Genomic DNA, 23707 nt, shown 5'->3' on the forward strand with positions numbered 1-23707 from the left:
GGGTTGCTTTGGAGACCACTGCTCTAGAGGAGACCACTGAACTACCTGAACGGATGGTGACTAAATGGATTTCAAGCTCACTCTGGGGCTCCCTCTAACCATGTAGATGCAGAAAGGATCTTTTAATGATGATATTGGTAGGGTACCTTAAATGAAAGAGGTAAGAATTATTTTCTTACTTATAAAGGTCAGGCTGAGGTTGTTCACATTCAATGGTAGCATGTAATGCATCAATTTCTTGTTCACTGTGAAATGCCTTTGTATCTTGAACAGCATAGTGAGTCTGGAATGAATAAAAAGGTATAAATAAGAACAGATATAAAAAATATTAATATGCAGATAGTTCAGTGTGAAACAGACTTACTAGCTTTCACATAAGAGGTAATATTTCAAATAAGATGCACCTTTAAATGTTCCTTATTGGGAAACTTTCTACATTACATGCAGGTACCTTGCAATATACTTACAAGTCAGGTTAACGTGAAATTTAAGTACAAAAATATTTGTGAATTATCTCTGTAATCTCTATGGCTATATTGAACACAGACAAGACTGCAAATAAATATCACAGAATCACAGAATGGCTTGGGTTGGAAGGGACTTTAATGATCATCCAGTTCCAACCCCCTGCCACAGGCAGGGATGCCTCCCACTAGACTAGGTTGCTCAAAGCCCCATCCAACCTGTCCTTGAACAACTTCAAGGGATGGGGCATCCACAACTTCTGTGGAAAACCTGTTCCTGTGCCTCACCAACTCTCAGAGTAAAGATTTTTTTTCCTTATAGCTAATCTAAACCTCCCCTCTTTTACTTTAAAACTGTTCCCCTTGTCATATCACTATCTGCCAGTGTAAAAAGTTGTTCTCCATATTTTTTTTATAAGTCCCCTTTAAGTACTGAAAGGATGTTTTGAATCTTTTCATAAAATAATGTAACATAAAATACATAATTTTTTACATAAAATAATGTAATTTTTGAGAAAAATTTAGTCAACTGTCAGAAAATTATACAAGTCAATGTATCTGCTCACAAATATATGCATTTAAGTTACATTATGTTCTGTGCTAAAAAAAAAAAAAGCAAAATGTAAACTTTGCCTTAAAAGAAAATATAGAACATTTTATTACCTTATGACTGGATTCACCATCCAAACTAGCTGTTGTAACAAAACACGTTCCATCTCCTCTACTACTGGATAGAAATATTAAGTCACATGGGAATGTTTCATCTTCTTTTACCATCACAATATCTCCAACCTAGGGGAAAAAACATTTATCAATCCTGTGTCACCCCAAATTTCAGATTTCAAAACCTATTCAAAAAATCAAATTTTTAAAACTTCGCTGACTTTCTTTACACCAGGATGTTGCCACAAGAGTAAAGAACTACAGAAATATCTCTGAAAAAATAAATTACACCTTGTGAAATGAATCAGGCTTGTACTACCCTTCCTCTAAGGATCTCAAGCCATTTTGCAAGTACTGTCTTTTTCAGCTTTGCAACATTATTTCAGAAATGGAAGATACTATCCTTGCTTTAAGAATAAATACAATAAACCATCTATTCAAAAATAGCTGGAGATGTGGGCTACTCTCATTGGCTCGAGCATAAGCATCTCAGAATGTTATAATTAGAGACAGTTGAAAAAACTAAGAATTCCAAGTCTGCCAATGAAAACAGGATAGATTTTCAGCAGAATTTGTCACTAGAAGTCCATCCTATTCTTTATCCATGTAAAGGTGCACAAATTAATTCTCATTAATGCAAACACAGATAGCATGTTACAGTCTGTTAAACAGTGTCATGGAACAACCAACCAACTATAAATTCAAAAGATAACTGTAAAGCATCCTTTTAAGAAAAACAGCCTTCAATAAATTTTTGGAGCTCATCTTTTACGAAGGACTATAAAAAAAATGTACAAATGGTAAAGATATAGCATATGTTTTAAGAATACCAGTTTCAGTTAAAAGATAGTATTTTTTGGAATTTTTCACGTAACTCAACATCTGCTAGATATACCTTTATGTCATAATTCATTATCATAAGATTCAGCTCAATCATTATCCTCATGATACAGCTGAATTCTAACAGCCCTAGCAGTCTGGCAGAGTTCAGTTAATTCTAGTTAAGCAAAATTGTTTGAAAGCAATCAGCAATAGCAACAGGTAAAAATAAAATTATGACAGCATTGATACAATTTACTAAAATGTACTGAAAAGCTATAATGATGACAAAAGATTTAACTTCTTGTAGATAAGCATAAGGTTTAATTAAAGATGTGATATGACAATTGCATACTTCATGTCTAGGAAAAAAGCTATATTTTAACAAGAAAAAAAAAAGGAAGTCTTTGGCTGTTCAAATATAGGAAGACATTAATTCCCTCATATACTTCCTTTTGATTAAATGATTTTTCATGTTTCAATCTGCAGACCCAGGGAAATGAGGATACATAATGAGGTAGTGAAGTGGTAGGTTTCTAACCAGAGGCAGTGAATTTCTTGGCTGGGGCCAGCCTGAACAATATGGAGCCTTCATCCTGAAGAGTAGTGAAGCCTGGCTGACTACTGCATAAGTTGCCTTACTCTTCTAAGATGTGTCTCTCAGAGAACTTGCCTTTTTGCCACAAAATCATTAGTTATTAAAAACAGTGACATGGTAAATTATAATAAAGCACTCAAAATGAGAACTTATCAAAAGCAGATAAAACACCGTTAGGGCATTATCTTGAATAAACTGTTAAAAGACAGAGAATCCACCTACTAGAACAAATTGTAAGAAATTGTAATTAGTTTGATTTTGCTGGCCCTCTTTACCACTGAAAATATTCATTTAATTGTCAGCTAGCTAAAACACAGTGACATTACTGCAAATTTAACCACCTCTAAAGACTGTACCTGGAGGTTTTCAGGTTGCCACTGAAAATACACATTGGAAAATGAATTTTCAGATACAACTCACAGACAAAAGAGTCCTCTTAGTTTTGATTTTCACACATCATAATGTTGAATGATCCTTATTATTTACTAATCAATCTATCAAGCTATGGCATACAAGTCAGCCTGCAAACCAGGAGCAATCTATAATATAACAACCTATTAAAACATAAATTAATAATCTAAACAATTTGCAGTAGAAAAAAAGGCAGGAATCAGGGAAAAAAAACAGTAAACGAAATACCAACAAAAAGGTATCTTCTTAAAATATAAAAGGTGCTTTTTTGACAACATTTGCTAATGTGTCAGTTAAAAAGAAACCTCATATTTCAGCATTTTTTTTTTAACTTCATGTAATCGAATGTCCACAGGCTTTAGGAGCTGAAGGATCTGCCTTTATATGATCTAGTCTGTTTTCTTGCATAATACAGGTCAGAGAACTTTGCCCTGTTACCCATAAACAGATACCCTCTCTACACAAGTATTTCCTATGCCTGCCTCAGCTATCCTTTAGTTCCTTGAAATACAATCTCTGAAAGGCAAAGAATTGGAGAGAAATTGAGAAAATATAGGGAATGGATTCATTACGGTAATACAAATTCCAGTTATGTGGTACTTCACCGTTTTTATCTAGAATGGATAATTGTTTAGGTATGCACATGAAATACGAAGCACATCATGTTTTTTTACTTTATTTTATTGCCCGGAAGCTCTAAGCAAAAGTTATCACACTCAAAGGAATGGAAAGCAGAAAGGAAAGCAGAAAGGTTGTGAGCCCTGTAGAGCTATTTATGCCCAAACAGGGCAGAGCAGAAAAAGATATTCCTAACAGAGATATGAGAAATAAGGAAACCCCAAACAAATATCTATCATATTTGCTGAGTTCTAAAGATTATAAGGATGACAAGTGCATCTAAGCATCAGAAAGAGAAACAAACAAACAAACAAAAAAAAACACAAAAGACACATTTATTACTAAAAATAACCCTCAAAAAAACAGGAAAGGAATGCAGAAGCATTCAGAAGCTCAATGAAGAGGTTGTGATTTAATGGGTAATGAAGAAAGTATTCTGAATGTGTTGTATTTTCTCTGTAAGAAATAGGACAAATTGATAGGGTTGACTATCATAATTGGGCTTAAATAACTTACTAATGTGCATACCCACAGAGAATTGCAAATGGAGAAAAGACAAAGGACAAATATCATGAGTGAAACTTTCCATTAAAAAAACAGAAAATGAAAGCAATATTTATGAGAGAAGAGTTAAAGCAAAGATAAAGCAGAAACATCTCTAACTTTTTAAAATACTTTTCTCAGAGGCATTCAAACAAAAATTAGTTTATTGAAGGTCTATTTCATGGAGACCACCATGAAAGGTAATAAACACATTTTCTACACTACATTCTTGTGTCATTTTTTTTAAACTAGAAGTGCAATGTAAAGCCTGACTCCTGAAGTCTATTAAGTCATAGTTACTTACTCTCAATTTTCGGCTTTGCTTTCTAACCAGTTTACCATGTTGAATGAAATGAACAGGGCATTGGTTCATTGCATTGTCAGCTTTATGTCGAAGCCAATCTTCATAACCCTAGAAAACAGTGAAATGGAATGACGCAGTGATGCACATTTGGCTATAAAGACACAGAACAGCTCTATCTTGCAACAAAAAAATAAAAAAAAAATAATATATCATTAACCAAAATAAGGAACATGAAAAGATTTTTGCTAGAACAAATGAAACTGCGATACGGTCATGTTGGACATATGAGAAAGAGATTCACGGTTACAATTAATCAACAAAATTATATATTTTAATGAAGACATCTTGATAAATAGGGATGTCTATAATATAAAGAAAAATTTATGTTTTTTAAGCGATTGTCTTTTGTTCACATTTTATTGACTCTTGAGTAAGTGCAAAGTACTTATAGAAGTTGCTGCTGAAAAGGCAGAAGTGGAGAAAATATATTTTGGAAGACTGGAACTCCATATTGAAGGATGATCAAGTGAGGCCATGACTGAAGGTGGTCATATTTCCTGTCTGTTTTTCACTTATGTCAAACTTTTTAACCCTACATACAATTTATTAATACTGAAGAATTTTGTTTGCAGAGACTTTGCAGACTAATCTATTTTGATTGCTCAATTACCTTATGAATTTGTGTTTTATAAAAAAAAGTCAAAGTGAAGGACAAAGAATCTTTAACTTTCCATTTGAAAGGTCCTGCAGGGGGTTAAAGACCGGAATTGACAAAGGCCCCAGTGGTTAAGAGATGGAAAATACCACTTGTACTCCATAAAAATTTTTACATTTAACTGTCTTGGGCACATTTGAAAATCAAGTGTAGAACAAGAGTATCACTACGCTGAATGGTCTCAGAGATAATATGGGAACTCACAGAGTCTTTCTAACTCCAGTGTAATACAGAAGCTGGTACAGCTGTTCAAGCAGACCCCAAAGTCTACACCAGCTGTCCAAATAAAGACTCAGGGAGATACAACTGCAGTAATATGCACAGCATGTCATAATCCAGGCTTTGATGGACCACTGTCGAACTACATTAAGACTCTTAAGTGCAACAATTAAAATAGTAAGAGAAGGAAAGTATACCTAAATTACTAGCCATGGCTTTCATTTACCGTAAGTTCTGCGCATCAAGAGCTGAATCCTACGATAGAGTATACTCAACTATGCATAGTTAGCACTGTAAAGAAATGAAAACACTACACGGTAGGTTTTTTTGAAAACTAATGTAGGAAAATTCTGCATTTAGTATGAAGACAATGAAGGCAGTCAGTATCCTATTAAGGGACAATCAAAACTACCCTCTGTAGTGGGTCTGGTTGGGATGGAGTTAACTTTCTTCATAGCAGCCCATATGCTGCTGTGCTTTGCATTTGGGATTAAAGCAGCGTAGTTACACCCCAAATATTTTGGTGATTGCTGAACAGGGCTTGCAGTGCATTGAGGATTTCTATCCAACCTCCCTCCTCTCCAAAAGGCCAGTAGGCTCTGCGTGGGCAAGAGGCTGGGAACTGACGCTGCCTGAACAGCAGACCCCAACAGACCAAAGGGATATTCCATACCAGTGTGGTGTGCTCAGAAAGAAAAACTCAGGGAAAAGAGGAGGAAGTGGGGACATTTGTGGTGATGGCGTTTGTCTTCCCAAGCATGAAGCATGATGAGGCCCTGTGCTTCAGGGAGTCGCTGGACATCTGCCTGCTGATGGGAAGTAGTTAATGAATTCCTCTTCTTACTTTGCTGGTGTGCACAGCTTTTGCTTTCCCTATCAAACCATCATTAACTCAACTGATGTGTCTTTTTGCCTTCCTTCTCTTTCTCCCCATCGCACAGGAGAGGGAATTGAGTAAGAGTCTGCTGGCCAGGGTCAACCCACAACATCCTCATTTTTGTTACAGTTTTAGCCATCATAGTCCTGGAGCATGACTAAAGATAGGTAATACAGAACCCCCATATAGAAGTTTTGAGATAAAATTTGGAGCATTCTGACATAGACACTGTCTTGATGTCCAGCTTCCTCATTACACTTTTTTTTCCCCAAAAGACAGAATATTAATACTGAAGCACAAAATAATAGACCTTTCTTGTGCCCATCAAGAGTATTAATTCCTTTGAGTGGCCCAGTAAAAGACGCTGAACATCAAGCTGCTTGCACAAATTTTGCTTACACATTCACATCCTATTTGCTGGTTTTATCTTGCTGCTATGTAGCAGGCCATGTCTGTCTGGGCCACTGACAGAGTGAAGATTGAACCATGCAATGAAATTCACTGAGCCACTAAGTTCTTACACTGATGTCTGTCATGCAAGAGCAATTATCATTAGATCGGACTGAAGGCAAAAAGCCAAACAAATAATAGAAATACTCTAAAGACCAATATCTGTGACTATTACTTTGGAAGCCCAGAGTTCTAGAAACTGTTCTGTGGCTATACTGAAATGGTAATGAAGTAAATGAAAATGAAGAATGCAATATGTACTGCTTATAAACTCACTTGCTAATTTAAATATAGTAAAAATTTCGATGAGTTAAATTTGTATTTGCAAGGTTTATGCAGGATAAGGTATTCTCTGTCCTTCAGTAGCTGGCCTGAAACTGCTAAAGTCAACAAATTTGGGTCCAGCTCAATCAACAGATATGCAACCATGCTCATTCCTGATTCAATTCTGACCCAGACCAAGCTCTGATAATGCATAGATCTGAACACTCTGTCTCCATATGAATTAAAACATTCTATATTCATCTGTGAGTCCACTAATTTTAGTAAGATTCCATCTACATTTAAGGGCTCTTGTTAATTGGAACACTACAGCATTTGGGTTCCAGGTGAAAAACTAACTAAATCTTTTCATTTTGGTAGTACTACCTTGAAAATGGAATAACAAACCTGTACAATCCCTTACCTGTATTATGCAATTTAAATTCAACAAACCAACTTTTATTAGGATCTTTTATACTCGATGTGGCAATAACAGATTTCTAAAAATTACTTCAATTTTACGTATTAATTTTCACATTAAAAATGAGATAATACTATCACGTATTTTCAATGCTAATCTGCAGAAAGCACAGCAGCTATCATTACCAACTGTACATTACCATCAGCATATACTGAAGACTTGAGCCAAAATAATTTTTATCATCTCTTCATTCCGTAGAGGCTACAGAAATCTCAAAGGTAAAAGAAAGGAGATTTATCTTATAATTTTTTTCTGGTTCTTACTAAACTCATTTTGAGTCACTGTGGAAAAATGTAACAGGATGTGGAGAGCTACTAAGAAATACACAAAAGTCAAAGTAAACACACAAGAGTGCTGAGTAAACACAAGAATGTAAATGATTCCTTGGAACACAAGGAATTATAAAATAATTTATAAGCTTGTGTTGAGCTTATAGTTGAGCTTAATGAGACATCATCATGTAACAAAAAACTTCTACTTTACCTACATAAGAAAAACTATTTTCCTGTCAAAGTTCATCACAATAATTCTATAGGCATTTCCCTGAGACAGTCTAACACAAAAAGGTGGGGTTAAAATGAAATGCTAAACAAATAGAAAAGTTATCTTTAGTTTTACTTTTGCTCACCTGTTTGATAGCTGTTACAGTGATGACAAATAAAAGTGGAAGTCCGCTTGTAACTGGACTAGTAGGTGTATCAATAATTAACTGCAACAAAAGGAACAAATATCTTCAGGTTATATTTTTGTGAATGTAAGCAGTGAATTATTCAAACAAGATGTTTCAGGTAGTGTTTTCACCAGTATGTTACAAAGTACCAAAGACCTTTAATTATAAAGAACAGTACTTTAGTATAATTTTAAGGATTTTAGGGAGCTTTGGAGGCAAAACCACTGAGCGGCATTTGAAATCAGCATACTGCTGTTTTCTCATGTTATACAATACAGCTGTTCTTAAGCATGCAAGCAGTAAATCCTGAAATACTGAGCTGTGTCTTCTGTAATTATATAAGAAAGAGGTAGAATCCAGAGGAAATTAAGTTATTCTGAGAATCTGCACAGTTTTTCTTTCTATGCAGTCTAGCGTGTCAAGTGATAGAACTTTTCACTTAATCAATTTTTATTGTTTAATACATTTAAGTGTTGTGAATGGTTCAGAACAAAGACACTGAGAAAGCAGCAAACAAATTACTTGAGATAATAATTACAAAAACAAATATTTTATGTATTATGCTAAGCAAGAATTATATAAGCATCCATAATTTGTTTTCTCTACAGGCCTTGATAACTGTGCAGTTGAAAAATTTCTGCCATGGGATGATTCTGTTATACAAAAATGTAACTTTTAGCATAACTAATAGTATTTTATTATCAACAATTTGTAACAATGGTTTTACTCGTTTGGATGCTTGTTTACTACAAAATAAAAATTTAAAAATGACGCTCATTATATTTAACTTCATCAAGAGATGCCTCGCCATTCAATTATCAAACCAGTGATGGTGTCAATTTCTCTTTAGGTTAGATTCACATTTACAACCTGGGAATGAAATAAAACCTTTTTTGTCATATCAATAATTCAAAAAACTATCCAAGTTCAACCATTTGCCTCCCCAGTCATAAAAACATTGGATTTTTTAACCTTTTTCAGTTGTTCAGTCTTTTAGGAAGAATCCGGAAATTTATTTAAAAATGGGGATAGCTTACCTGAACAAGAAAAATGATGAGAAAATAGAAGTTAGCTATTCTTCTGAACTGCTCAAACAAATTTTTCGGTATAAAGTTCCAAAATGTGTACTGAAAACAAATGCACAGATTATCACTGTTTGTGAGAGAAATATTATTCACATCTTTTGTTCAAAGAATCAGACAAATTCAGAAGTCACAATCTAAGATTAAACTAGACTAAAAATTGTCTTATTTTTGTTACTTTATTTAATAGTTCACTGATATGGGATCTTAACTGAAATCATGTATTCCTGGAACCATACCATTTGCTTCAGGTAGGACTTTGTGAATTGTGATAATCTTGGTACCTAGGGACTTAAGGTTTTTGAACAGTAACAATGCTCATCCAGAGATTCAGTTACAGAACAGCTCATTTGAAGATATTGAAGGATTTTTAAAAACATCTTAGTAGCTCCTAACATTGTTTTTAATTCATTTCCATTTTATACGTGTGACTTCAGGAGGTATGTGGCACTCTGAGAGTTAATTATGAAGTCATAGCAAACTGAGTACTAAATAAAAGCTGCCAGCCCCTGTTCCTTGACTTTGATGCAAACATACTTCTCAAAATAAACTACAGCACTGCATAAGAGTACATGGCTGCATATTTCTCTAATGATCTTACAGATACCTAAGGCTTAATAAAATAAGGAACAGTATATAAAAGTGCAAACTGAAAATGCAAAAATTTCAAAGGAAAAAAACGTAGAAGTTAGGGAGGAAGGACCTCCTAAGGACCCCCCTGCAGGGGGTTCAACCTTACTTTGCTTATATAGCTCACTGTGTAGCTCCAAAAACTGGATCAGAGCATTGCTCTTTGGAATGCATGTGAAAAATGTCATCTAGAATTGAGTGAAAATGTATGAAAAATGGCTTAAGAAAAGTAACACTATTATCTTATTATTCAAATTCTCATTTGACATATCATAAAATGACAATTCCAGTGTAACTTTTGTTTTGAAGAAGACAGACTAAGAATCTTCCACTAATTATTTGCTCAGATTACACTGATACATACTGTTATGCAAACTATGCCATGAGCTATACATCTTCTGAATTTGGCCCTGAAAGCAAAGACAACCAGAGGTCTAGAAGGAAAGTACCTCAGTTCCATCTGAGGGTAAAAAGGATCTCCAAGAAACATGCCTTCTTTGTATGTGAAACCCCTACCATGCAGACTATAGAATCATAAAACTGCAGAATCACAGAAAGGTTTGGGTTAGAAGGAACCTTACAGCCCATTCAGTTCCACCCCCCTGCCACAGACAGGGACACCTCCCACCAGACCAGGTTACCCAAAGCACCCCCCTGCCCCATCCAGCCTGGCCTTGAACACCTCCAGGGAAGGGGCATCCACAGCTTCTCCTGGCAACCTGTGCCAGCGCCTCAGCACCCTATGAGGGAAGAATTTCTTATCTAACCTAGATCTACCCTCTTTTAGTTTAAAGCCATTATTCCTTGTGCTATCACTACACTCCCTGACAAAGAGTCCCTCTCCTGCTTTCTTTCCTGTAGCCCCCTTTGGATACTGGAAGACCACTGTTATGGTCTCCCTGGAGCCTTCTCTTCTCTGGGCTGAACAACCCCAACTCTCTCAGTATATCCTCACAGGAGAGGTGCTCCAGCCCTCTGATCATCCTCCTGGCTCTCCTCTGGACTCACTCCAACAGCCCCATGCCCTTTTTACGCTGGGGGCCCCAGAGCTGAATGCAGCACTCCAGGTGGGATCTTGTGAGAGCAGAGCAGAGTGGGAGAATCACCTCCCTCACCCTGCTGGCCACGCTACTTTTGATTCAGCCCAGGATACGATTGCTTTCTGGGCTGCAAGCGCACATTGCCAGCTTGCGTTCAGTATTTCATTTACCAACACCCACAAGTCCTCTGCAGTACCATTCTCAACCCATTCATCTCCCAGTCTGTACTCATGTTAGGAATTTTCCTGAACCAGGTGCAGCACCTTGCACTTGGCCTTGTTGAACTTCCTGAGGTTCACGTGGGCCTACTTCTCAAGCCTGTCCAGGTCCCTCTGGATGGCATCCTTTCTTTCTGTCACATCAACTGCATCACTCAGCTTGGTGTCATCCACAAAGCTGCTGATGGTTAAATCAATCCCCCTGTCCATGTTGCTAACAAAGATGTTTAACAATACCAGTCCCAATACAGACCCCTGAGCAATCCTTTTATTTGTTTGGTTTTAAAGCCTGCACATGCGTAGCTCATAGGAACAAAATGTTCTTTTTCTATGATGTCCCAAAAATCAGTATATATTCTAAATATTCCCTAAGTAAGCACTTACACTGCTTAAGAAGTTGTTTAAATATTGTATCACCTGTTAGCGAGCCAAAACCCATGCAAGCGTACATGCAAAAGCTGGGAAGTCAAGTGCTCTCCTCTTGCAATCAGAATACCTTCATCGGGCTGGAATGCTATTCACACTGCCCACTTCCCAGCTACTTGCTTTGGCTGCAGAGTTTTAGAAAGAACCAGTTAGACTTGATTAAGAATTCTCCTTGTACAATAGTCCCAGTCCTTTAAAGCTGCTGTTGTGATGTGTGACAATACAGAGAAGGGAAGTCCCAAACACGATTTCTGCCTGGTAGTGACAGACAGCAGTATCAGCAACAAGGAAACCTGTTCCTTATAATCTTAGAGATACATCAGTGAGAAGCTGAAGTGGTGACAGTGATACAGACACACCAACAAAATGTAAGTTAGCACACCACTAGAGCCGACTGCTGTGGTGATCTCACCAGACTCTTCAACGGCTACCCACAGCAATAAAGCTTCGACTGGTTGGTTTTGTACCTCTGATGACTGTAGGCATAGAGGTTGCAAGCCACAACAGAGACATCCAAATAATTTTTCTTTTTCCTCTATCATCAAAATACCACATTTCTTCTCTAATTTCTGAAAACGATATGCATAAAATCATATGCAGTGTAACACAACTTAAAACTTACAATTCCAGTCATGGAAAGATGGGATTAAGTCAACCACGGCTTGAGATGAACCTATTCAGAGTTGGGTTTGTTGCCTGGTGATATACCACAGCTTTTGACACACACCTAGAAGGAACACACTAAGTCTATACTTAGAAGAATGTATCCCTGGACTGCAGAAATGATGCCAGATCTTTTGCTCCACATTTTTGCTACTCCAGTGTTCAGAAAACATCCTAAGAAGTGAAACAACTTAAGAGAAGGTTATCACGTGAAATCTTCCCAGAAGCATTACTACTGTAACTAAACAAAATTAGTGGCTCCAAAGAGGTTCTTAAGAGGTTCCTAACCACTTCTTTGTTACCTCTGGCCACTACAGTTTGACAAATAGTTTAAACCTACAAAATAGCTCTCTGTTGCAAAAATATAAACTCCACTGGGCCACGTAAAATGTACTTTGAAGTGTCATCTTCAGTTACTTTCTATCATGTAAATAATGGTATGTGAGAATGAACTGGTTATAGTAATTCTGTGTTTTCAACATTATCTTTGATTAACTACAAAATTATGTCTATTTTCTAATCTTAATGCATTTATTTCATTATGAATCTTTGCTTGCAGAAAAGAAAAAAATAGGTTTCAGTTTAGAACTGCTTGCATTTTTCTGGTTTGCAATAACTTTCTGTTTAAACGTGCTAGTGTGTTTAACTAAAGATGTGCTGGCAGCATATTTTTGTGAGACGAGTTATTTAAAACACCGGAAAGTCAAGTAAGTTAGTTAAAACAACCTGTAAAAAAGTTTGAATGTTCATCTTTACCCAAAGTATCTGATCTTCCTTATATTCCAACTTCAATCTACTGCTTTCCCAGTGAAGCAGTGTTCTTTCCTGCAGCTTCACCTTTCCTCACCATCTCTCTTACCTCAATAAATATGAACATACTGGGAGCAGACCATTCTGGGAGCAGACCATACTGGGAGCAGAAAATCATAGAAAGGTTTGGGTTGGTCGGGACCCTTAAGGATCATCTAGTTCTAACCTACCAATGCCATGGGCAGGGACACCTCCCACCAGACCAGGCTGCCCAAAGCCCCATCCAGCCTGGCCTTGAACACCTCCAGGGATGGGGCAGCCACAGCTTCTCTGGGCAGCCTGTGCCAGGGCCTCACCACCCTCAGCAATGAAGAATTTCTTCCATATCTAATCTAAACCTACCCTCTTTTAGTTTAAAGCCATTCCCCCTCGTCCTATCACTCCACTCCCTGACAAAGAGTCCCTCCCCAGCTTTCCTGTAGGCCCTTTTAGGTACTGGGAGGTCACAATGAAGTTTGCCTGAAGCCTTCTCTTTTCCAGGCTAAACATCCCCAGCTCTCTCAGCCTGTCTTCAAGGAGGAGCTGCTCCAGCCCTCTGATCATCCTCATGGTTCTCCTCTGAACTCAGTCCAAGAGCTCCGTGTCCTTCTTGTGTTGGGGCCCCAGAACTTAATGCAGCACTCCCAGTGGGATCTTGTGATACTGAAGCAGAAGGGGAGAATCACCTCCCTTATGCTGCTGGCAACACTTCTGTTGATGCAGCCTAGGATGTGGTTGTCTTTCTGGGCTGCAAGCGCACATTTTTATGGTCTGAGAGATGTTATGTAAAATAGATGTTCCTTTTAACACAAAGTGTTTTGAAACTTTATTTTCATTGAACATCATAAATTTTAGTATAATCCTTCGTTATACTGCATTTCAGACATACAAAGTACACTTGTATTCTGTCTATTCTTCACAGAAGAAGTAACAATTTTTTAAAGATTTTAGGCAAGAAAGAAAGATCACTAAGATGCCTAGACAGATCTTGCCCTTTCCTCACTCCCCCAAACACCAGTCGCTCAGACCAGAATCTACAAATTGATGGTTAACATTTAACCTCCATAGTCACTCCCAGGAGAAACTACAGAGTAGCTGCCGCTCAGAACAAGATCTCATGACTCTGTTCAAGGCACTTGCTCTACTCTAGCAAGGCAGGAACAAAATAAAAGCCTCTGAAGAAAAGACATTAAATATGTTCATTTTTAGTATCTCAGATTGTGTGCAGGTAGAGAGCTAATACCACCTGATATCCTCTGATATTTTCTAGTCACACTTTCTGTAAACTCTGAAAAACATTGTGAAAAAAAGGGTATGTATAAAACTATAATTCGCTTAAAGGAAATAAATGTATCCGAACAGTAATGCCCTCAAAGCTTTTAAGTTGGGGAAGGCTTAACTAAACTTTTTTAATAGCTGCATAAAAGAGATCAAAGGACCTATGAATTTTACAGACAATACGTAATATGTTAGACAGCAAGTAGTAGAGCTGTGTTCATCTCTAAGATGAATAGATGCATCTCAAGCACTGAGCAAGGAACATAAAATCATTCTGTCTTAAGTCAAAAGAGCATAATTTAAGTAGATTTTCTTTCAATTTATTATCGTGATAGTACCTGGAGGGCTGATGCATTTCTGTAACTGTGTGCTTGCCAACCTTATTCACACCTCAGCAGTATTCCCAGCTACAGGCACCTGCCCCATCTTACTAACTCTTCTATCCTGTCACTTTGCTAATGCCTCGTTGGCTTGCAGCCTTGCTGGAGCCAGTCCCATGTATTCAAAAATATAAAACAGGGTCCTCATAACTATGAGCTGATTTAGTTTTAAACATTGCATTTTGATCTTTTCATTTGATATCTCCATTTCAGATTTTTGGCTCACATCTCAAGCTTCTCTTTTCATCCTAAGAGACAAATACTTTCTTAAGTAAAGGTTTCTCATGTAATTACTTGACATAAAAAGCTGGAGCTGTAAAAAAAATAAAAAACACTCCATTTTGCATTATTGAATTCTGTCAACATCTCATTTTTTTATAGCGTATTTTTTGTATTTGTTTTCCAATAGTCATTGTCGCCCTGCTAACCTGCTCCGATATCATATTCTGACACTCCTCTCCCTCAATACTATTAGATACTTTTCACTGTTTCTTGTAGGTGCTTACAACTATTCTGCCAAAAATTTCCCTGTGTTGCTTCAGTCCTGGTTTGCAGACATCCTGCTGTGCTGAATTCTAAATCCTTCTGCAAAACAAGATCCACCTTCAGGAAAAATAAACTCAGGGAAGAACAGAAAAAAGCTAAACAATAAATGCTTGCAGTCACTTCAACTTTTTCAATGTCTTTCTTTTAATAAGTCCAGAAACGTGCACAAGACTTAAGCACGATCATAGGAACTTCAGTATTGTTAATATAGAGACTTTTATGGTACCTATCAATTATCTGGAGATGATATATTCTTAAGCTGCCAGTTTAACAGCCGGACACGTGTATGTGTGCATATATATGCATATATTTTATAACTACATAAATATTACATACACACACATAGCCATCCTCCTTCAACAGAATAGATAAAAAGAACCGATCAAAAGTTTGACAATTTCTTTAAAATTAGTTTTATTTATATCAGTATTATTTTTTTAAACAATTTGTCGAAGTTTAATAGATCAGAGAATTGGCAGAGGCAACTATAATAACTGTGGAAGAAGAAAATCAAGTTAGCTGAAGTCCTAAGCACTGAGTTCAGGCCTGTTTATCTCAAGAGACTTGCTTTTATAACTGTATCAGAAGTTTGCAGCAGAACTGATCCATGATATTTGATGTGCTAAATCAGTCTCACCTCTCTACCTTCTTCAGACAAAAAGTTTCAGACATCTATACTTACATAAGACTCGATAAAAATGGAATTGTAACATCCACAGAATTCTGAAAAGCACTTTGCAATGTATAGAAAACAACTTTGAATGAATATAGAAAAAGTAGTTAGCTATATTTTAGTAAAGATATAAACTTGAACTTCATCTGCACACTGTTTGTGACTCCAGTAAGGGAGACACCCTTGTTTCTCCACACCACATGATGTAGGGCAGGTTACATCACATCAATCACAGTAACCTCTGTTAAATGTAGGGCTTTTGCATGTGATTAAGAGTCACATGTATACTTGGAGTGCAGAAATGAAACTGATTTGGGGAAATTAGTTCAAATGGTGTGCACACATTCAGGGTCTCTCAGGTCAAGGGTAGCAAGCATGCAGGGGAAGGCTCTAATGCCCAGTGAGGCGCACACATCACGATAGTCATAAATTTGATCTCTTAACTGTCAGACTAGTGAATGTAGGAGCATGAATAGATTAACATTTTGTTATATGGTTCCTTAAAAACAGTTAGTGGTAAAATAGGATTCCTACTACAAAAAATAGTATTCCTACTACAAAACAAGCATTTTATCTTTCATAGCTCTCTGTTAATATAGTCAATTTCATCAGATTCATCAGATAGCATGATTCCTGTTCCTGTATCTTCAGGAAATTCTCTGACAAATGCATCCTCCAGCATCTGAAATATTATTCAATTACAATTAAAAAAAAAAAAAGCTTACAGTAAGGATGACTGTCTAAAGATACAAGTCTCAGAGAGCATTAGCAAAAGAGATGTGAGACAGTGAATGAGGGCAAACAAGCTTCACTTTCTCACATATAAAGTGTGGAGAATTACACCCATCCTTAAGTTTTCTTCCTTCTTCTCCCTTACCCCTCTTACCCCATCCCTAAAGTGCAGACTTCATATTTGTATGAAAAACTTAACTCTGCCCCAGCCGAGAATAAAAGATGGTTGTTAATCCTGGACTGAGTTAGTGGGAAGGCAAATGGCTTCTCCTGGGAACACAAGAGGGTTGCAGGGAGCCATTATTCTGGAAATCCCATGCTGAAGAGGGTCATGAAGAGCTTGCAGCTCTTCTTAGTTCTCTCTAGGTACTGGGGGTTTTCCCTGAAGAAAACTGTATTATCGTGCACTCCGTCCCATCACAGGTACTGCTGCCTCTGAGCTGGCACCAGAGAGCGAGCTGATTCATTTAGAAGCATATGAGACTGACTGTAGATTGAGACCATTTACTCTTCTTTACTGCTGACAGCTCTTGCCCCACTCACCCTTAGGGACAGCTGGGCAAACCTGACTATTTCACTCTTGCAGCATCAAATCTACCTTCTGTGCCAGCCAGCACAGCTGCGAGCAGGTGGAGTGCCAGGGCACAAGGTGGGAGCTCTGCATTGTGGCTGCTTTTAGAGCAGATCAATATGTCCACACTGAAAGGCACACAAAACTTTCCCTGCACCGGTACCTACCCATGCGCATTTACGTCTACCAGACCTCTCTGCCCCACAAGGCATGCTGTACAAATATTTGCATTTCACACAGATGACCATGCCAGTTCCCATTGTGGGCCTAGGATGCTTTTTTGAATTTCAAATATCACTGCTCAGGGCTGTGTTTGAACTCCTCAACTTAGAGCTGCTGTGTCACGTCCCTGTAGAGGCCAGACAAATCCTCACAGTTACGAAGTATGACCTTGGAGAGGTCTGGGACAGCCTGGGTCTCTTCGGGGTTCTAAGTAGCACTGTAGGGTGGAGGTGTTTTAATATTTTAATAAGCTTCAGAATTAAGATTTCTTCCAACTGTGGCAAAAAAGGAGAAATTAGAGCCTCACTGCCTCCAGTCTTTGTGGTTTAATAGCATGACGCTGGAAGGAAGTGCTGCATGGAAGCAAGCATGAATGTCTGCTGGAAGAAGGCAACGTTTCAACATCCTCTGAAACATGCCAGAGTTACTTAGCTTTATTTATCTATTAGTCACTGAGATGAAGATGACTCACAATTAATCAGATTAGCACTGAAAGTAGCTAAGCTTCTGCTTTCAATTTGATAGGACTCTCAACATGCAGCATTATCGTTTCAGGCGATTCTCATACAAATCAGTGTTTGGATCAGTATGTGAAGAGAAGCCCCAAGGAAGCATGCAAGCAACAGAAGAGGTTTGTGAAACAAAATGTTTTGTGAAAATCATTCTGTGAAACAAAATGATTTGTGAAACGCGGGAGTATTCTGGTCAGTGAACATTGTCATAAAGCATTTCAAAGCAGGAGTTGGTAATAGTATTGTTTTGCCATCCAGAATTCACATTATTGCTCCTTTTTAAGAACCTACACAGGAAATAAAGCTATAGTACCAGTCTGCATTTCATAATTTCATATAGTAATTTAAATTGAATGAAATCTTTTTGCAAGGACAAGCTCTTCAAATAACTGTTCTACATCCACTGTAGAATCAATTTTGCATTTCACTTGTAGTCTTATCCCTCTACTTTCAGCACTGTCTTTCTGGAGGCTTAAGCTCTACTGCTTCCAGTTAAGTGACAGAGGCCCAAGTGTCTTTTGTAGCTGTAAAAACTGTACGAAACGATGACAGTAAAAGTTTGCAGCTAGACAGGTTCACCAAGGCAAAATAGTACGGACTGATTACCCACAAACTGAAAACAAGAATGAAAGTTATGTTTACATAGCTTCCAAACACAAAGTTTTTGTAAATCTCTGAGTGGTACAGAAAAAACAATTAGTCCTCCTACAGAGTTCCCACTATTCTTAAATTTGTCAGTTGTTTGACACACTGGAATGTCTCATCCTTCACTCAGGATCACTCACTGTCTTGGCATCTCTGATATCTTTAGTTCTTGTGGTTCATCCTATAGCTTCTCTGTCTAAAACAGTAAGCAGCTGTCATTAAACATGTTCTCACAGGACTACTTTAACACTGCTCTCTCCAAGATTTTAGTTTTCTACGCGACCTCTCCTCTGTTCAAGAAATACAAATGTATTTATCCAATTATTAATTCACTGATTCAGCTAGAATTGAATTTGCAAATACCTACTTTGTCTACAAATGAACGAGATTCTTGAAACACAGCAGTTCTATGAAAATACCACATCAACGTCAGGGAAAGGAAATGGTATGTTACAAATTACTAACAAATGAAAAAAGAAAGACTTATGCCATTGTATAAACCCACAGTTAGCCTATACATTGAAAGCTCTGTGCACTTCTCAATCTTAAAACTCTACAGCTTGCTTGTGAAAAAGTACAGACAAATCTGAGCAAAGGCAAAAACCAGCTTCTGTACAGGATTGTTGAACAGACCAAAATTAATCAGCCTGGAAAGGAATATGGCAGAAGACCATTAACAGAATCAAGAAGATAAACAGCATACTGGTTGTTCTCAGATTCAAGAACTTGTAGTCGTCATATAAAATGAGGAAGTGGGAATTTCAAAATGAAGGTTTATAGTTTTATTTGGCAAACACTTCTACAGTTTAATTGTGCATTAACTATGTATTCTGAAAATACAAGTAGGTTCAAAATGCACTGAAGAAATTCAGTCTAGAAATTCATTAAAAGCAATTCTAGAAATTCATTAAAAGCAATTAAATACAAAGTCATCACTTTTGGCTCACAAATGGCTAAATCACAGATCAGCAAATACTACCAGAGTGCTGAGGCACTGGCACAGGCTGCCCAGAGAAGCTGTGGCTGCCCCATCCCTGGAGGTGCTCAAGGCCAGGCTGGATGGGGCTTTGGGCAACCTGGTGTGGTGGGAGGTGTCCCTGCCCATGGCAGGGGGTTGGAACTGGGTGGGCTTTAAGGTCCCTTCCAACCCAAACCTTTCTGTGATACTAAGATTCAGTTGAGGGCAAGGATCACTCTATGCTTACTTGTCCTTGCTTTCTTCCCTAGGCATCTACCACTGGTGCTAGATGGGTCGCTGGCAATTCTTACATCATTGTATTAACTGGTCTGGCACATCCACATGCTCCTATGTATGTAAAGATATCCTGTGCTTACTGCTTGGGATACTCTGAGCACAACAGAAGTATGAAGTGTGGACCTTTAGCAAGTTTCGAATTCACTATTTTGTAATTTGACGCTCTTTAGAAGTAAAAATGATAAAAACTTGAGGTTATGCTGATTCAGAAGAAGGAAGAAAAGGTTGATTTCCACCAAGTTCTTTTAACTGCTACTGCTACAAAATTTAACTTATCTTTTTGAAACAGTTTTAATAATCAGTAAATACTTTCAAAATGTGAAAACTTCTCAATGAGAAAAGCAAATAAGCTCCTGCCACTTTGATTACTTTTTTTCCCCCCCTCATTTGAAACATTAGGATTTTTCTACCAGCTTATACTTGGCCATGCTGCATCACTATCTTATGATAACTTCAATCAAGGACACACAACAGCTACATTAAAGGCTGACAGCTCCTGCAGGTAAAGTAGCAAAACATAGAACATAAGAATCCACCTTACAAAGATCACTAACTTTGAACATAAGGCAACTACATGCACAAGCCAAAGGAGAAATTTTTGCTTCTTACTGTTTCAGCACAGCCTTTTTATAATACATCATTAAAAATCATAACTGAATTATAACACATCAAACCAAAAGAGCATTTTTGCCTGCCCAAGGTCTGTTTAGATATAATTTTTCACCACCAGGAATATGCCGTTAAGCTGAGCATTAACCACATTTCACAGTGACACTGCAATATACAAGAAATATCCCTATGTACTGGAATCAAATTATTATCTTGCTGACAACAGGAAGTTTACCTCTGAAGGAAGACCTTTTGCCTTTCCTAGTTATTTCAAGCAGCTGTATTTATTCAGGACATTTGGACCTGGTGTTTAGTGACAAGATTTAGTGGGTGACATTGGGAGTAGGGCAATGGCTGGACCAGATGATCTTGGAGGTCTTTTCCAACCTTAATGATTCTGTGATTCTGCAGTAACACAGTACAATTGATGAGGTTTCCTCATGGTTTTGAGCTACCCTTTTTAGAAACTCGGTTTGTCTTAACTTGGCAAAAGTTGTACTTGGAAGTTCAGAGTTCCTCATCCTTGAAGAACAATCATCTTCTTTCCTGTATAAGCATTAAAGTCCTATAAAACCACAGCTGAAAGTTACTGTCTATCTTACTGATGAAGGACTACAAAAATATCCTTCATGGTTGAAGTAATATTATACAGAGTGCTTGTGTGCATGTAACTTTATTTTAATCTAACAACTATGAATTTACCATCATAATTTTGTACGTTTCATCATTTTTCAGAAAGTTTAAAGCCGTGTTTATTAAGCTGCATTAGGTGCCCCTGCGGAAGGTTTCTAAGGGAGCGGATGACAAGGACAGAGTGAAAGGTTATGAGCTAACTGGCTTACAGAACCAGAATCAATGCAAGCCAAGTCAGGGTAGTGCTTTACCCAGCCCGTCTGGGAAGGAACACGTGAATAGTTGAGTTTACTTGAAAGAGACAGTGCAGGCAAGTTCTCATATAAAAACAACTGTCATTAAAGCTGACCTTTAAGCAATCTAAGGAACTGTACAAGATTATAAAGGATTTATATAAATTATTCCCTCCTGAAATAATCACCACTGTTTACTTTTACAATGAAGGCTTAGATTATTTATTTAAAGTGCAACAACTTTAATAAACAAACAAGAAGTTTGAGAAATATAGATAAATAGCTGAAATATAGATAACTAGCTGAAATCCTACATATTTAATAATGGCTGGCAAGGATCCTTAGCTCAATTGCACGCTAAACCATACTTCAAACCATACTGCAAACCATGGTAACTTGAATCTTCCAATTTTACTATCAAAAAAGATGTTTGACATCTTCCAGAATGTAGTAGAATCTTTATATTTCAAAAAAAATGTTGGCAGTAACTTACTGCTTTATTTATGCATATCCCAGATGACATGTAGGAGACGAAAACATATGCAAAGTGTCACACAAGTACAAAGATCTGCGAAAACTGTGTTTAGTCTTCAATAATCTAAGAGGTAATACAAATTGACATGTGGAGCACAGGATTTCCCCTTGTACTAGTTTGGTCATACTCCACTTAGATTTTTTACTTCATTGCCTTTTGAATAGTCTATCTAATTGAAGATGCCTAGACACTAGGCTGTTTGTCTAGGCACAGTGTCTTTGAATGAAGTAAGAAGGTAGGAAAAACTGTAGTCAAGGAAGGCAATAAAATACAAAAAATCATGTTAAGAAATGAGACTGTTTGAGAGAAGTACAGGTTTTATTACAGCTTCACCATACATTAATGGAAGGCAAGTGTTCAGATCCACTAAGGTATGAAAGCCTTCAGCCCCTTGAGATTACAAAGCTAGTCTAGTAAGCTTCTTAAAGTTATCCTGTGGATCTAAGCCACTGTTTAAACAGAATTTTTCCCAGTAAAAGAGCTATTTCCTAACTGGGTTGCAGGTGTACATTCATGAAGATTAAGATCTGAGCACATGAAAAACATGAAGTTCTTGGGGAGTTCGCCATACAGGAAGCTGCAAGTATTCAGTTTTCTACGCCACTGGAGGAACAGACCTTTGCTAAAGCAACCCAGTCAGTATAAACCAGCAACTGAGATGTTCGCAGAAAACTGCTGAAGCAGAAGGAGCAAGTTAACTAGTTAGAGTGAAGGGCAACTGGAAGGTTTCTAAAGGGCATAAATGCATCATAACTACCAAGAATGATTCCCTTATAGATGGGTAACAAAATCGATTTCAAAAGGTTTCTGTCAGTCTGAGCTTTTGAAGGGAACAGCTCTGTTATTGTGGAGATCACTTTCTCTGATCATAGTATTTCTAGTACTTTGAGGTGGTGCTCTAGATTACCAAGGATATGGTCATATCCTGGGAAGATGTTTTTTACTCCAGCATCACCCCAAATGAAAATGACTTGCTCACTCCTTTGTGAAAAAACACAGCATCGTTCTAAGACTTTGCTACGTAAAACATTAAACAACAACATGAACAGGAATAAAATTACTCATCCAGAGGCAATCTGGCAACTAGTTTTTGTGGAAGAAATCTGAGACACACTCATTTTACCTTTGCCAGTCATGGTATAGGAGAAATATAGGAAGTATAGGAAGGAAACCTTGGGGGAAATAAATGAACACATGTACCATAACTGAAGCTGATTTATGTAAATGAGTTAAAGAACACTTTTACAACACGATACCTTTGATGAGACTATCCTGTTATCTGGAAATCTCTGTGGAATGTATGCTTCAGTGCCGGGAGGTGGTTCACGATGCCCCACATAAATAGTCCGACTGTCCACCCAATTCTCTTCTCCAGCACACTATGGGGGGAAAAAAGTCACTTCAGTTCACTTTGTATTTCTGCAGTAAGATGACTCACAGACTGAATTAACTAATCAGGTGTCTAATCATCAGTGCACACACAGCCATCAACACATGACCGCTTACTTACCTTCCCCCTTATTTCTCTGTATAATCAAGACCACTAAAAGACAAATCTAAGTCAATTGTCCAAATTCATCAACTGCACCAAATACCACTTTCCCCAAGGCAAAAAAAAAAAATAGAATCCATGAAAATTGCTATTCTTTTTAGTTTTATAACTGAACAAAGAAGAATGGTGTAAGATTCTCAGTCAAATTAGTTATTTACCAAGTGGTCACTACTCATTTTACCACTAATAAAAATCAAACTTGGAGATGTTTTTTATACGACAAGTACAATCTCATTTTTAACACTAGCCAGCCATAATATGTTTTATTTATTTGCAGAAAAAAAAAGTCTTTGTTTCTAGAAAGAAGCCCTGTTCTCTGAAATACAAGCAGTAATGATTTCCTGAGACACACAGCAAGTTTAGGGAACCTTAGACTGCCAGGAAAGAATT

General features: G+C 37.4%; 1 protein-coding gene across 4 annotated transcripts in view; it reads right to left on the bottom strand.

The window, feature by feature from the left end:
* The window catches only part of ATP11A (ATPase phospholipid transporting 11A), a 127692-nt gene that overhangs the window by 43328 nt on the left and 60657 nt on the right, over nt 1-23707 (bottom strand). For all 4 annotated transcript variants that reach the window (XM_080577121.1, XM_080577120.1, XM_080577119.1 and 1 more), the window contains exons 2-7: nt 23022-23144; nt 9131-9220; nt 8052-8132; nt 4421-4528; nt 1128-1256; nt 180-283 (exon numbers count right to left, since the gene is read on the bottom strand). In XM_080577121.1, the coding sequence (XP_080433247.1) occupies nt 180-283; nt 1128-1256; nt 4421-4528; nt 8052-8132; nt 9131-9220; nt 23022-23144 (635 nt within the window). The remainder of the gene's footprint in view (nt 1-179; nt 284-1127; nt 1257-4420; nt 4529-8051; nt 8133-9130; nt 9221-23021; nt 23145-23707) is intronic.

The sequence above is a fragment of the Anser brachyrhynchus genome (assembly GCF_964034855.1).
Source record: "Anser brachyrhynchus genome assembly, chromosome: 1".
Lineage (NCBI taxonomy): Eukaryota > Metazoa > Chordata > Aves > Anseriformes > Anatidae > Anser > Anser brachyrhynchus.